Raw genomic sequence first — 12,711 nt, forward strand, 5'->3', positions numbered from 1 at the left:
ATATGTTTCATATACAAAATGAGTTAAGCCATATAACAATATTGGGAGAAATAATTTTTATATATACTATCAATATGGAGATGTATTTTTTTTTCTTTATCTATTGAAATATTTTAGTTTAATTTTTAGGTTACCAAATTAGATACTAATATACAGTCACATGTAGCTATAGGTCACTTTGTATATAGGAGTAGAGATTAAGTGTAAAATATGTTGATCAAGAAGTAGGAAAGAAGGAAGATGGTACTTACATGTTAGCTATGTATTAGATTAAAGAATTAGAGTTGCTAATGATGATTAATTATTTGATTGCCCATATATATATTTCAGTTCAACTTGGCTGCAACTACATCCACCAATAACTGGAACTGGGAGTGGGGTTATGTTTTTAATTTAATTAATTAGCATACATCCCCCCTCTAAACAATCTTAGAGGCTAGTTCATTGATATACAAACGCTTACTTGCATATGTCGCAATTTGGACAATACTTTGTGTTTATGTTGAGAAAATGTATGTTTATTTTATGTATATAGTACAATAATATATAATATAAAAATATATAATTTCTGATCATTATTTAAATAAACAACTATATAGGAGTAATATAACTTTTTTCAATAAATTATTATTTTGAATTCAAGATATATTCAAAATTCAGAATCGACCTCCTCCTTAAAATGTCTTGATTGGAGTAATCCAAATCAAAAAGTAGAAATTAAATTAAAGTTCGGGTCACTTATAAATTGAATTTCTTCTGGAATGTTAATCTTCCATGGTCCGACACCTTTGAACCATTTTATTAAACAAATTCGTGGATTGCTTCGAAACATATAATATACTTACTATTAAATGTTTTCTGGCGCCTAAAAACAATGAATTGGAATTAAACTTGATAGTCTCCATATAGTTCTTTTCTTTCTAGTCCTATTAATTTTATTTATCTGTGAGTTCATGTTAGTTTAAATGTTTTTTTTGTAAAAAATAAAAAATTGTGAATTCAGTTAGAAATTTACGATTAGACAAATTGAATTTAACAACAGATAAATTTTATAGCTAAAAAACAACTGACGTAACAAATCTTATTTATTGACTATTTAACGATAGATTTGGTTAGCTACGAGCAGTGAAAACTGCAAACTGACGGACCAACGCCGTAGTTTTTAGCTAATTTCGGCATTTTTTTTATTGCAATGTTTTAATAATAAATTTGATCGAGTAGTTTGAAAGATTAAAAATCTAAATTAAGTAATTTTATTAATACAAAAATATAATTTGATGATTTTACTATATTAATTCCTATAATTGAATGACGTTTCAAAATATTCTATTAATTTCTTTAGCTATTATTAGATGGTGAATACAGAGAGAGCCGTGTCCTTTTATAACATGGTGCACGTTGTGAAAGGCTCCACCAAAATGTATATATATTAGATCAGATTCGTATAATATAATATAATATAATATAGTCGTGTTTCATAAATGATCACTGATTTTTCTTTTTAACAAACAAATGCCCCCACCATTACCATACGTCTGAAACCAATGAGAGTATGACAAAGGAAGAAAACGCAAGTGTGAACCACCCTACTTATCAAATACTATAAACATAAGAAAATAACATAATATAAACATTTTTTATTGGACGAAGAGCCAACTCATTTAGTAAATTCTTTCTCCTCTCTTAATGTAATAATAATAATAAAAAATAGAAAAGGAAGAATTTTGATTTAGTTGGTTTAGATAATATTATGCATTAATAATATATTTAAAAGAAGTAGTCTCCCTTTGTGGATTAGTGTACTCTGGCCAATTTTAGTATATGCATTAATATATAATACACTTTGTTTTATCTCTCTTTTTTTCTTTAGAAAAGACGTGAATATCACGACGTTTTAGAAAATGAAGTGTTCTCGAACTTCAAAGCCTAGTTTGGATTTTTAGACTCATTGAAATATCGAAGATATAAAAAAACATTATGTGCCAACAAGAAAGAGAATGACAAGAGAAGCGGTATTTCACAAATAAATATTGTTATATATATAGAGTTAGTCGATAAGAATTTTAAATTTATAATATTTTTTAAGTATTAATTATAGAAATTTAAATAAATTATTTATATATTAATTAATAAAAAGGAATATTTATTCTATCAAATTAATAATCAATAGTCTAATTCCACTTTATTGTATGAATTATTTTTTAAAATATGTGTAGAGTCTAGATAGGTCTTGTGTTCATTATGGTGATGAAAAAGAAAGACACGTTATTAAAGGCATAGATGTGGAACTAGTCAAAATTAATTAGTATTTACTATTATTATATATCGGTGGTCAGTCACCCAAATAACCGGCCGCAATTGAGGAATCCTCCGCCCCTTGGACTTCAATCTCATTCTACGAATTGAATTAATGATAGAGTCAGAAATTTTAAATTTTAAATATATAAAAATTAATATTTATCAAACAAAATTTAAAACTTAGTATTCATATGGATACCTACTTTTGCTCGTAGGTTAAATTCTATCCCCAAAAAGTAAGTTAATTATTATTATTAGTAGTATAAATGTTACTTGATTTTATCTATTTGAATTTAATACTAATGAAGATTATATGATATTTTTACTTATGGTTGATTCAAATTTAACATGATGTTATAATTTTTATCGTGATAGAATTCTTTTAATTGAATTACAAATATAAAAGGAATTGCATTAGATTAACACCCATTCAAAAAGATTTAAAATTTAGGGTTTAGGGTTCATATGAACCCTGAGTCTTTACACCCACATGGCTCTACCAGTCTACCTCTGGTCATGGATATTATTCTCCCGAAAAGCAAGTTAATTATCATCGGATTTAATATAGATTATGTACTAACTTAATAAAATTCACGAGATATTTATTACATTTTTATTAATATATTTGTAAAATAATTTGTCTATTTTAATTTAACACTAATGAAGATATATACAACAGTTATATGATATTTTTATATATGTTCGATTCAAATTTGATATGATATTATAATCTTTAACGAGTATTTCATTAACCACTAGCTAAATTGCAAATGCCTCTCCAAACACAAAGTATGGGTATAGAAAATAGGTGGAAATGAGTTTTTAAGATGTTCCACTGGGGTAAATTAGATAGAAGTATTAGGTATAATTTAGCACTATGATAGAGTGCTGTTTGACAAATTTTAAACTTTCAGTGGCCTTGCCATTTATGTATTTCTAGTACTAGTATGTTCAATTTGGCCTTCCCCCTAACTTTATGTTAAGTGTACACACACTAAAAGTATGTAGTGGTATGATCAATAATAATGTATTTTTATAAATAAATTACTTAATACTATAAAAATATATTTTACCCTTGGATAATTTAATCTCAACATTATTAATATGCTCATTCTTATTTCACAATATCATACCTAATACATAATACCTAAATTTTCATATAATTTGATAAGAGTACTATTTATTAACATTGCCCATTAAGCATTAGTAATGCGACAATAATACTCACCCAACTAAACATTGTGTTATCCTGTTCAGAAAATTAAGCTGAATTTAACTATATATCATATGCGAATTAATGATTTCTTAATTATTTTAAATTTTTTTATTCAGTGATCGATATTTACAACTTTGACGTTTTATAAATAGAAAGGCTCGAATCCGAATTTTTTAAATGAGTTCTTATTTGCTCCTGCGTTGATGAAAAGGTCTACCTAATACCTTGATTTGTAGATTATAGCAAGTTAGGTGGATTAGTTGAAATATGTACAAACTATTTGGGATTCATAGTCGTCACACGCAAAAGACATCCCATTTATTTAATAGTTCTGTATTTTAGCTTTAATGTGATGTTTGCTTCATTGATAAACTATATTTTAACTATATAATAATGCACAAGTTAATTAAATTTAATTTGTACAAGACCTTTTCTGTTTTGATACTTGAAATAGGATAGAGTTAGGGTCTATTTCGTTTGGAGAAAGCATTTTTTAATTATTTTTATATTTAATTGATAATATTTGGTCTTTTTAACTTTTTTTTTTTCTATATTCGCAAGTTTTCTTAAATCTAACATTCTTCATGATAAGTTTATGATAAAAAAATTTAAAAAATTATATACATCTTTAATTTAAGCACTTGGTACTTTTTAAAACTTTATGCATGATCAAATTAATTAAGATATTTATGTCTATGCTTGTAACAATTTACACTTAATTTTTTTCAGAAAAAAAAGTTATTACGATTTCATTAAATTTTTACCTTTAAATATATTTTCTTATTGAAAATGTTAAATTCAGATAGATTTGATATAAATATACTAGATAGATAACGAAAAAATTAAAACGATTTTCCTTTCTTACAAAAGCTATCATATAAAATGATCATTACATATCAAACTAAACATTCGTTATCAAAAGTACTAACTTCTTAGTTCCTTTAACTAGAAATCATCTCGTGCTTAAACCAACAAATATGCAAGATGCAATTTTGTTGTTGACAAATGAAGGTTCGCAAACTAATGAAGAGAGGAAAAATATTGATTTTGCGGCGTTGAATAATCTTATAAAATTATTTTACGCTTTGAATTTTTAATTTTGATATGTTAAAAAAGTTATAATTCAATATGTTAAGAAAGTCATAACTGTTAAAATGATTGATATCAGAAAAATTATTAAATTTGTTATTAGTAACGAATAAACTAATGCTAACAATATCGTTACTACTATTAAAAACGAGTAGCTACGTCATGAGTTATAAAAATAATGTGTAAAAATATTTAAACGCTCTCAAGCATGGATATTTAATTAAGTTGATTTTATATATATTCCTAGCTATTCTAACAAAACAACTCATAAATTAGCTAGAATTTCTTTTTTTGTTCGAACGAAATCGCTTAAAGTGAGGTTTTTTTACTTAATATGTAGTTATTTGATACATTGATATTAATTTGATACTCTAATATAATACAAAGTGGTTAATTTCGATTATTTTTTTTTCTAAAAAAAAATTAGAAATATATTATAGTAGTGAAGGCGAAGGTCATTTTGGTCCAAATAGTTTCTTCTTCCAACTCAATATTCCAATATTAGTCGGCCATGGACGTTATTGACGAGGACGCGCACATTTCCTCTTCTTCTTCTTCTTCCTTCCTTTGATATTTCCACCTTTTAACCGGTCAAATCTCAAACTCTCTCTCTTCTTCTTCTTCTTCCTATTAATAGATTCTTCTCACTTTTCCATTCTTTCCAAAATCTCCATTTTTTCCCATTTCCAACTCTAGATCTCTGTAACCCTTTAACAAAAATGGGCCAATATTCATCCACCCACTGCGGCGGTGGGACAAAACATCGCCACAGCAGTCCTCATCCTACCCTACTGCCCAATCACCACCGTTCCGCCTCTGACAATTCCCAGTCCGATTTCTTCTCCCTTATGAATTCAGATGAAGATGAGTCACCGATTCCGTTTGTTTTCGGCAACCGAGATTATACGGATGATCTTCCTGATGAATGTTTGGCTTTGATTTTTCAGTGCTTGAGTTCCGGTGACCGGAAAAAGTGTTCCCTTGTCTCCAGGAGATGGCTTTTGGTGGAGGGTCAAAGCCGTCACCGTCTTGCCCTCAACGCGAAAGTTGAGATTCTTCCGCATGTTCCTACCATCTTTTCTCGTTTCGATTCTGTGACGAAACTTGCTCTCCGATGTGACCGGAAATCGGTAAGTATAAACGATGAAGCTTTGAATCTTATCTCCCTTCGCTGTTCTAAACTTATTCGCCTTAAGCTTCGCGGTTGCCGTGATGTTACCGATGTGGGTATGTCTGCTTTTGCTCGGAATTGTAAGAATTTGAAGAAATTCTCTTGTGGGTCTTGCATGTTTGGGGCCAAAGGTATGAATGCTTTGCTTGATAACTGCTCTTCCCTTGAAGAATTATCTGTGAAACGTCTCCGGGGTATGAATGATGGGTTTGCAGCGGACCCAATTGGGCCAGGAGCTGCTGCTTCATCGCTTAAATCTATATGTTTGAAAGAGTTATATAATGGACAATCTTTTGCACCTTTGATTGTTGGGTCTAAAAATTTAAAGACTTTGAAGTTGTTGAGGTGTTTAGGTGATTGGGATAGGCTTTTTGAGACAATTGGAAGTAGGGAAAATCATGTTTCTGAGATTCATTTGGAGAGGCTTCAAGTTGGTGATACTGGACTTACAGCAATATCTAATTGTCCAAAGTTGGAGATTCTGCATTTGGTGAAGACACCCGAATGCACTGATGCTGGAGTTGTAGCAGTGGCTAGTAAGTGCAAGTTATTGAGGAAGCTTCACATTGATGGATGGAGGACAAATAGGATAGGTGATGAGGGTTTAGTTGCAATTGCTGAGAATAGTTCAAATCTCAAAGAATTAGTGCTTATCGGTCTGAATCCTACGTCGACTAGTCTGTTCGCAATAGCTTCTAATTGCAAAAAGTTGGAAAGATTGGCTCTTTGTGGTAGCGACACTATTGGAGATCCTGAAGTTACTTGTATTGCCACAAAATGTATGGCCTTGAAGAAGCTTTGTATCAAGGGATGTGAAGTAACTGATCAAGGGATTGAATCTTTCGCTTGGGGTTGCCCTAATTTGGTAAAAATCAAGGTGAAGAAGTGCAAGCATGTGACGGGTGATGTTGCAGATAGGTTACGAGCTATGAGGCAATCACTAGCAGTGAATCTTGATGGTGGGGAAATTGATATTGAACCTGTGGATAGTAGTGCAAGTGATGGTGGAGCAATAGAAGAAGCAGCAGAGTTTCAACATACTGCAGCTGCACTGCCCATAATTGGTGCTAGTGATATTCCATCGACGAGCAATGTAGGACGATCATCAGCATCAAAGCCATGGTTTGGCTTTTTCGGAGGAAGGGGCCTCGTTGCTTGCACTCTCCGTAGGTGGTCAAATAGTAATGGTGAGAGCTTATGAACATTATGAACACTAATGTTAGAACTGAGAAAACATAACATACTGTTAAATTTGTTTAGCTGTACTTGGTGCGCTTTCAACTTTTCTCATTCATCTTTTTTAGTTTTGAATTTGTGGTCTTGAATACATTGTGCAGATATACATCTCACTTCCCAATTTTGATGAGCTTTTGTTAGATTTTGTCTGTACAAGATTTGTCATAGCAATAACCTTGTTCATGTTGGTTCTTGGATGATAAAAGTGTATCTTGCAAAGCAAATTCTCCCTCAACATGCATACTTACTTGTCTACTGTTTTAAAAATACTTGTCAAACTTTATTTGTTTGGCTTAGAAAACCTAGAAATAATTTACCATATTGTGTTTATTTTATCCGTGCTTATAAATACTATATACATTTCTCAATGTTTCGATGACTTATAATTAATAGAGTTGATATAGGAGCATCACTTTCATTTATTACTTCCGCTGTTTCAATTTGTTTGATCTATTTTGACTTGTATAGAGTTCAAGAAAATAAAAATAGGTTAAAACAAAATGAAACGGCGGAAGTAATAAATGAAAATGATGCTACTGTATCAAATCTATTAATTATAAGTCTATCAAAATATTGGCAAATGAATAGTACTAATTAATAGCAATGGTAAAATAAACACTAAATAGTAAGTGATTTCTTGATTTTTTCCTAAACTAGACAAATAAAGTCCGACAACTATTTCGTGTAATGAAATACTCTTTAATCTTGTGGTTAAATTTTGTATGAAGCAAAGACAATCTTAGCAAAAGAAAAATCCAAATGAATGTTATGTGTGCCATCTATTTTTGCACTGTAAAGTAAAGCTGGCATACGAAGTATGTTGTCGTTTTGGAATTGTCTGGGTCATGCCAAATACTATTAAAGAAGCCTACGATAGCTGGTATTTGTATAGAGTTGGGAAACCCAAAAAAAAAGGTGTATGGTGCCTATTGCTATCTTTTGGTGGATATGAAATGGAAGGAATCATAGATGTTTTGATGAGATTTCATTCCTAATCATGTTCTTGACTTAATTTTTTTTTTTACTATGTCTGTCTTTTAGTTATTTAGTAAATTCTTGTACAAGAGCCAGACCTCTTCTTTTGCTGTAAATTTTTTGCCTTGCATCTTCTTGATGTCGTCTGATGAATTATCTTTACTTGTAAAGAAAAAATCATATCATAAGAATTTTTAAATCAAGGAGTTGCTAAGAAAGGAAATAATCATTCTTTTAAAAAGGAAAGTAGGTCACACAAATTGAAATGTGTTTAGTATTATTTTTTAAGAGGTATGTCAAGTTAAACACGAATAATTTAAAGATGGACGAAGAAGGTAACTCGTTGCTGCTCTTGGTATAAAATTAAGTGCTTAGCACTGTATTAAAAAAAATTTTACAAAGATAAACTTCACCATTATTGTGGAAAAGATATAAAAAAGGTATTGATGGGCAATTGAGTCTTTAATTGAGTTAATGCATGCATTAAAAGTATTGCATTGCTAATACCTAGAAATCCATGGTATTAGCAATATACACCAATGCAAACATTAGTTATACATAGGTTGAAAAAGAGTACCAAATAAGGTACTAGTAATACACAACTAATATATGCATTATTTTTTAATACAACCAAATGACCTGTACCAAGCATGTAGTTTAGTATTTAGCGAAGTAAATTGAGAATCTGAATGGTCAATCAATAAAGTAGATTGAGAATCATAAAACTAGTGATTAATGAATGAAGTGAATTGAAATAAGTTAGTGATCAATAAATAAAGTGGATTGAGAATTATAAGACGGTGAAAATTTGATAAAGATATGGTTGATTGGAGGTTTGAGGATAAAGATTTATGAGGTACGTCAGTAGAATTGTCCAATTATGAACTCTAAGGATGTGTTGGTTAACTATATTTATGCCATCTTTCACCATTCATTCGGTGTTTGATCATCTTATACATGTGCTCCACCGAAGAAGCTTGTTGATTGTTTATAATATTTCAAATAAAATAATTGGATCTGTTCATATTTAACACCAATAAAAAGTAGGTCCATAAAATAATCAGGTGAAAATGTAAATTAAAAGTCAAAAATGAACTTCATAAAATAAAAACTCGTGAAAATATGACTTAATATACATGTATGGTTCAGACAGTTAATCCTGTGTTAATTTCACATTCTAACTAGGAGACTAGGAATCTGGGAAGGGTTCAAATTTGAAATAATGTTTAATTATATGTCTAAGTTTTAATTAAAAAGAAGTGGGTAATGCAAAGGCTGTTTCAACAGAAGGATAAGTAGTCAAAGTAGTTTAAACTATGTGCAAACTGAAGATATTTATAATTTAATTACTACAAAGATAGATTAGCAAATTTTAAATGTGTTGACTGCCAACAAACATTCTGTCATTGACTGAGTTGTTAAATGGATAATCAAGTTTGAATCATTAGCTCGAAAAAGAAAGAGTCTAAATAATGCGTCTGTACTGACCAAGTATTCTTTTATGGCTCTCCTGTTTCTACAGTATTTAAGGAAACTTCTAAATTTGTACCATTAGTCCAAATAGAAACTTTCTTGTTTTTGAATGCAAGTGCAAATAGAAGTTTCCTTATTTTTGAATATAAGTGCAAATAGAAACTTCCTTGTAATTAATTAATTTGCACTGTTTAACTTATTTGCATCTTCTTGTAGTATTAGCATATTCACGTAGTCTTGATTTTTGTTTTATGATATCATTGGTGGTTTGTAGTGTTTAGGTGACTGCTCCTAGGTTATAGGTTACGTTCTGCATTGCTTTGCTATTAGTTGTGATGCTTTTCTTTTAATTAATATTTTGATTTGCTTGGACTGAGGGTCAAAACGTCTCTACCTCTTCGAATGGGAGAAGTTCTGTATTTCAAAGTTCCAGAATCAGCAAAGCAATAGACAAATTATAACATTTTAAGAACTTGAAGTCATACAAGATGTTTTATTGGTTCAGAATTTTGTGTATTCATAAGATGCCTACTGATGATTATTCTGAACATCTTAAAGCAATATAAGATAGTTTCAAGGTAAAGAAAACCTCAAGAATTATCCAACCCCTACAAAATAACTACTACTACTCTTCTTATGATTAAAGAAACAAAGATCAAATACGTTTCATGGCTTATTCACTTTCATAATCTTCATCATCTCCAAAACTAAACACAGATGCATCTGCTGCAATGGCTTTAATATCATTTGAGCCGAGATTGGGAATAGCAGCTCTTTCAACTGTTTCACTCTTGATCTCGCTTGCGCCATTTTTAGGATCGCTGTTTCTAAGAGAAAGTTGTTCGGTGTTATGAGTTAGATTGGCAATCTGCTCCTTCTGGGAGCTAGAATCAACACCTGCAGCAGCAGTTTGTGAAGCTCTTGTCTGACTTCTTCTACTCGAAGGTGTACCGTCCTCCCCTTCACTATCTGAAAATACATCATCACCACGATTTTGGCCCCCGGACACCTTGTTCTTGTTCAAATTAGCTTTGGTTCCTTCACTCGATGAAGAAATGTTTCCTTGTCTCGGGTCCTTTCCTTTGGAAGCACCATCAGCCTTGGGCTTTAACGGAACACTTCCATCATAATCCACCATCACAATCTCAACTTTGAATCCGGGAGATGGTAGTTTCCTCTGAAAGATGTTTATAGATTGTGAAAGAAGAGACAAATTCAATTAGAAACTAGATGAAATTAAAATGCTATATCCATGGGAACAAATTATAGATATTCAGAAAGGATAAAGCCAAAACCCTTAATAATAACAAAGTATTACAATGAGAAGCATATCAATTACCTTGTCAAAGCCATCCAATTCTGAGACATCTAAAATCAGTCTGTTTTCCATCATTGACGTGTTTAACCAGCTGTAATGGAAAAAGGGATGAAATTCTTATGTGCCCAAAAAACTATTCAGCTAACATTTTCCCATGCGGTCCTCTTCTCACAAGGAGTTGCTATGGGTAGAGCTAGAACAAAATGCTTCATTATTGATTAGTCTGAGGAGTTTCTCAATCCCCACCTCCCACCCCTCCCAACCCCCTCTTATTTTCTTTTGTAGGTCTCCCTACTTTTAAATTACGATAAAAATAGATCATTCAATGGCATGTACACATATATGAAATACTGAAAAGAACAAGGATTAATTGCAAACCAATAGAAATCTCCTTGGTGATCATGAAAATAGATCTTGAAGTCGCCAGCCAACTCAGTTAGACCAGGTTCACCTGGTAGAGCAAAAACCATAATTCCTTTTCTCTGTGTTCGTATCCAAAAATCTTCAGGCTGCAATAACAGTGGTACAACAATTAAATATGATATATCACGAAGGGACAAAACTTTGAAACTAAATATGGCTTTTAAAACAATAGTAAGCACAGGAAACAATTAAGCAAGCTCCATACAAAGAGACTGAACTAATTTACCATAAGGTCCTTAGTCTTTCGATGCTTTTTTGTTGAGAATAGGATGCCTGCAGAAAGTACAACGTAAATATGTGCTGGATTGAGTTATCTTTGCAAACTGACGGAATAAAATGCATACTACTTAGTAGAAGCATCACTAAAAATATTCAAATGAGTGCTCATTTTATCCGGTACGGGCTCGTGTGAGATATCAAATTACACAGTACTATAACTATGTGATTACTAGTTTTATCATATCTGTGTCCCAGGAATATTACCCAGTGTTGCACAAGAAAATATATGTATAATCAATCCATTATCTATAGTAGGATAATGGATGGATATTATTTGCCAATATTGTGTGCACAAACAAAACCTACCACTGTGACTAGATATAGTAATTGAAGGCCTTATCCAGGATGAACACTTGTGGAATCGAAATCCTCTCAGCATGCACCTGCAACATGAACTACTTAATCACCTCTTGAAGATCAGATGAAGAATTAATTATAGTAAACAAGAAATGTACCTACGTCCTGGCGGAGCTTCACCACCAAATTGAGTCAAGATGCGCTCAAAATATTTTACATACCTCTAGAAAAAGCAGAAAAGTCATTAGCTAGATAAAATGAAATAAATCACTGTATAGCAATATGTTTCATTGGAGGTGTTGACTAACAATCTGACTTGGAAGAATAAGAGCCTTCCCATCTATGCATCTTTTTTGGTTATAATAGTTGATGCATTCCTCAGCTGTTGGGAAGAACTGAACAGCAAAAAGGGTAAAACAGAAAGTGTGAATGAAAGTTTCAGACCACAAGCTAGTAATTTCCATGTAATATAGGTCTCACCTTCAAGAACAAAAGGAGGCTACAAATCATAAGTCCTGTCCTTGCCATTCCAGCTTTACAGTGTACAACTACCACATTTAGAATGTCCTCCTTCAACCATGAATATGCACTTAGGCAGAACAGTTTAATAAGATGAATTGGAGGGCAGTTGTGGTCATCAAATGGGAAAGATGCAACCTGTTCATATTCAACAAAAATCATTTAATTGAAGATTTAAAAATACCAAAGTTTCTTTGATAAAGTAGCAAACATGTATCTAGTAGTCCAACCAAACCTCAAAATTCGACGGAATCAAAATAATTTACAGGAAGAAATTTTCACCTTTCCTCCAAATAATGATGCATCATACAATCTCTCTGAACAAAGATTGTAAACTTTGTATTTTCCCTGCATTCCAAGAGATAAGGAGTTGCAGCAAGAGATAAATCAATGAAAACAATACAATTGAATCAGAAA

At 31.4% G+C, this 12,711-nt stretch overlaps 2 protein-coding genes across 3 annotated transcripts in view; one reads left to right on the top strand and one right to left on the bottom strand.

Moving 5' to 3' along the window:
• Nucleotides 1–5,090: 5,090 nt before the first annotated feature.
• Nucleotides 5,091–7,234, top strand: LOC107008748 (F-box protein SKIP2-like). The gene has a single exon (XM_015207896.2). It carries the CDS (start codon nucleotides 5,323–5,325, stop codon nucleotides 6,973–6,975), a length of 1,653 nt encoding a protein of 550 aa, XP_015063382.1. The 5' UTR covers nucleotides 5,091–5,322; the 3' UTR covers nucleotides 6,976–7,234.
• Nucleotides 7,235–9,893: 2,659 nt separating this feature from the next.
• The window catches only part of LOC107011991 (phosphatidylinositol 3,4,5-trisphosphate 3-phosphatase and protein-tyrosine-phosphatase PTEN2A-like), a 5,924-nt gene continuing 3,106 nt past the window's right edge, over nucleotides 9,894–12,711 (bottom strand). The window contains exons 5-13 of one of the 2 annotated variants that reach the window (XM_015211692.2): nucleotides 12,577–12,642; nucleotides 12,256–12,432; nucleotides 12,084–12,170; nucleotides 11,934–11,998; nucleotides 11,785–11,861; nucleotides 11,426–11,472; nucleotides 11,155–11,285; nucleotides 10,798–10,867; nucleotides 9,894–10,635 (exon numbers count right to left, since the gene is read on the bottom strand). In XM_015211692.2, coding sequence (XP_015067178.1) covers nucleotides 10,132–10,635; nucleotides 10,798–10,867; nucleotides 11,155–11,285; nucleotides 11,426–11,472; nucleotides 11,785–11,861; nucleotides 11,934–11,998; nucleotides 12,084–12,170; nucleotides 12,256–12,432; nucleotides 12,577–12,642 — 1,224 coding nt within the window. In that variant the 3' untranslated portion in view covers nucleotides 9,894–10,131. The remainder of the gene's footprint in view (nucleotides 10,636–10,797; nucleotides 10,868–11,154; nucleotides 11,286–11,425; nucleotides 11,473–11,784; nucleotides 11,862–11,933; nucleotides 11,999–12,083; nucleotides 12,171–12,255; nucleotides 12,433–12,576; nucleotides 12,643–12,711) is intronic. The other variant, XM_027914493.1, reaches the window with a different exon arrangement.

This window comes from Solanum pennellii, chromosome 2 (assembly GCF_001406875.1).
Source record: "Solanum pennellii chromosome 2, SPENNV200".
NCBI classification, from domain to species: domain Eukaryota; kingdom Viridiplantae; phylum Streptophyta; class Magnoliopsida; order Solanales; family Solanaceae; genus Solanum; species Solanum pennellii.

Excerpts from the sequence above, each read along its gene's own strand:
- LOC107008748 (XM_015207896.2), top strand. The coding sequence starts at position 5,323 with ATGGGCCAATATTCATCCACCCACTGCGGCGGTGGGACAAAACATCGC.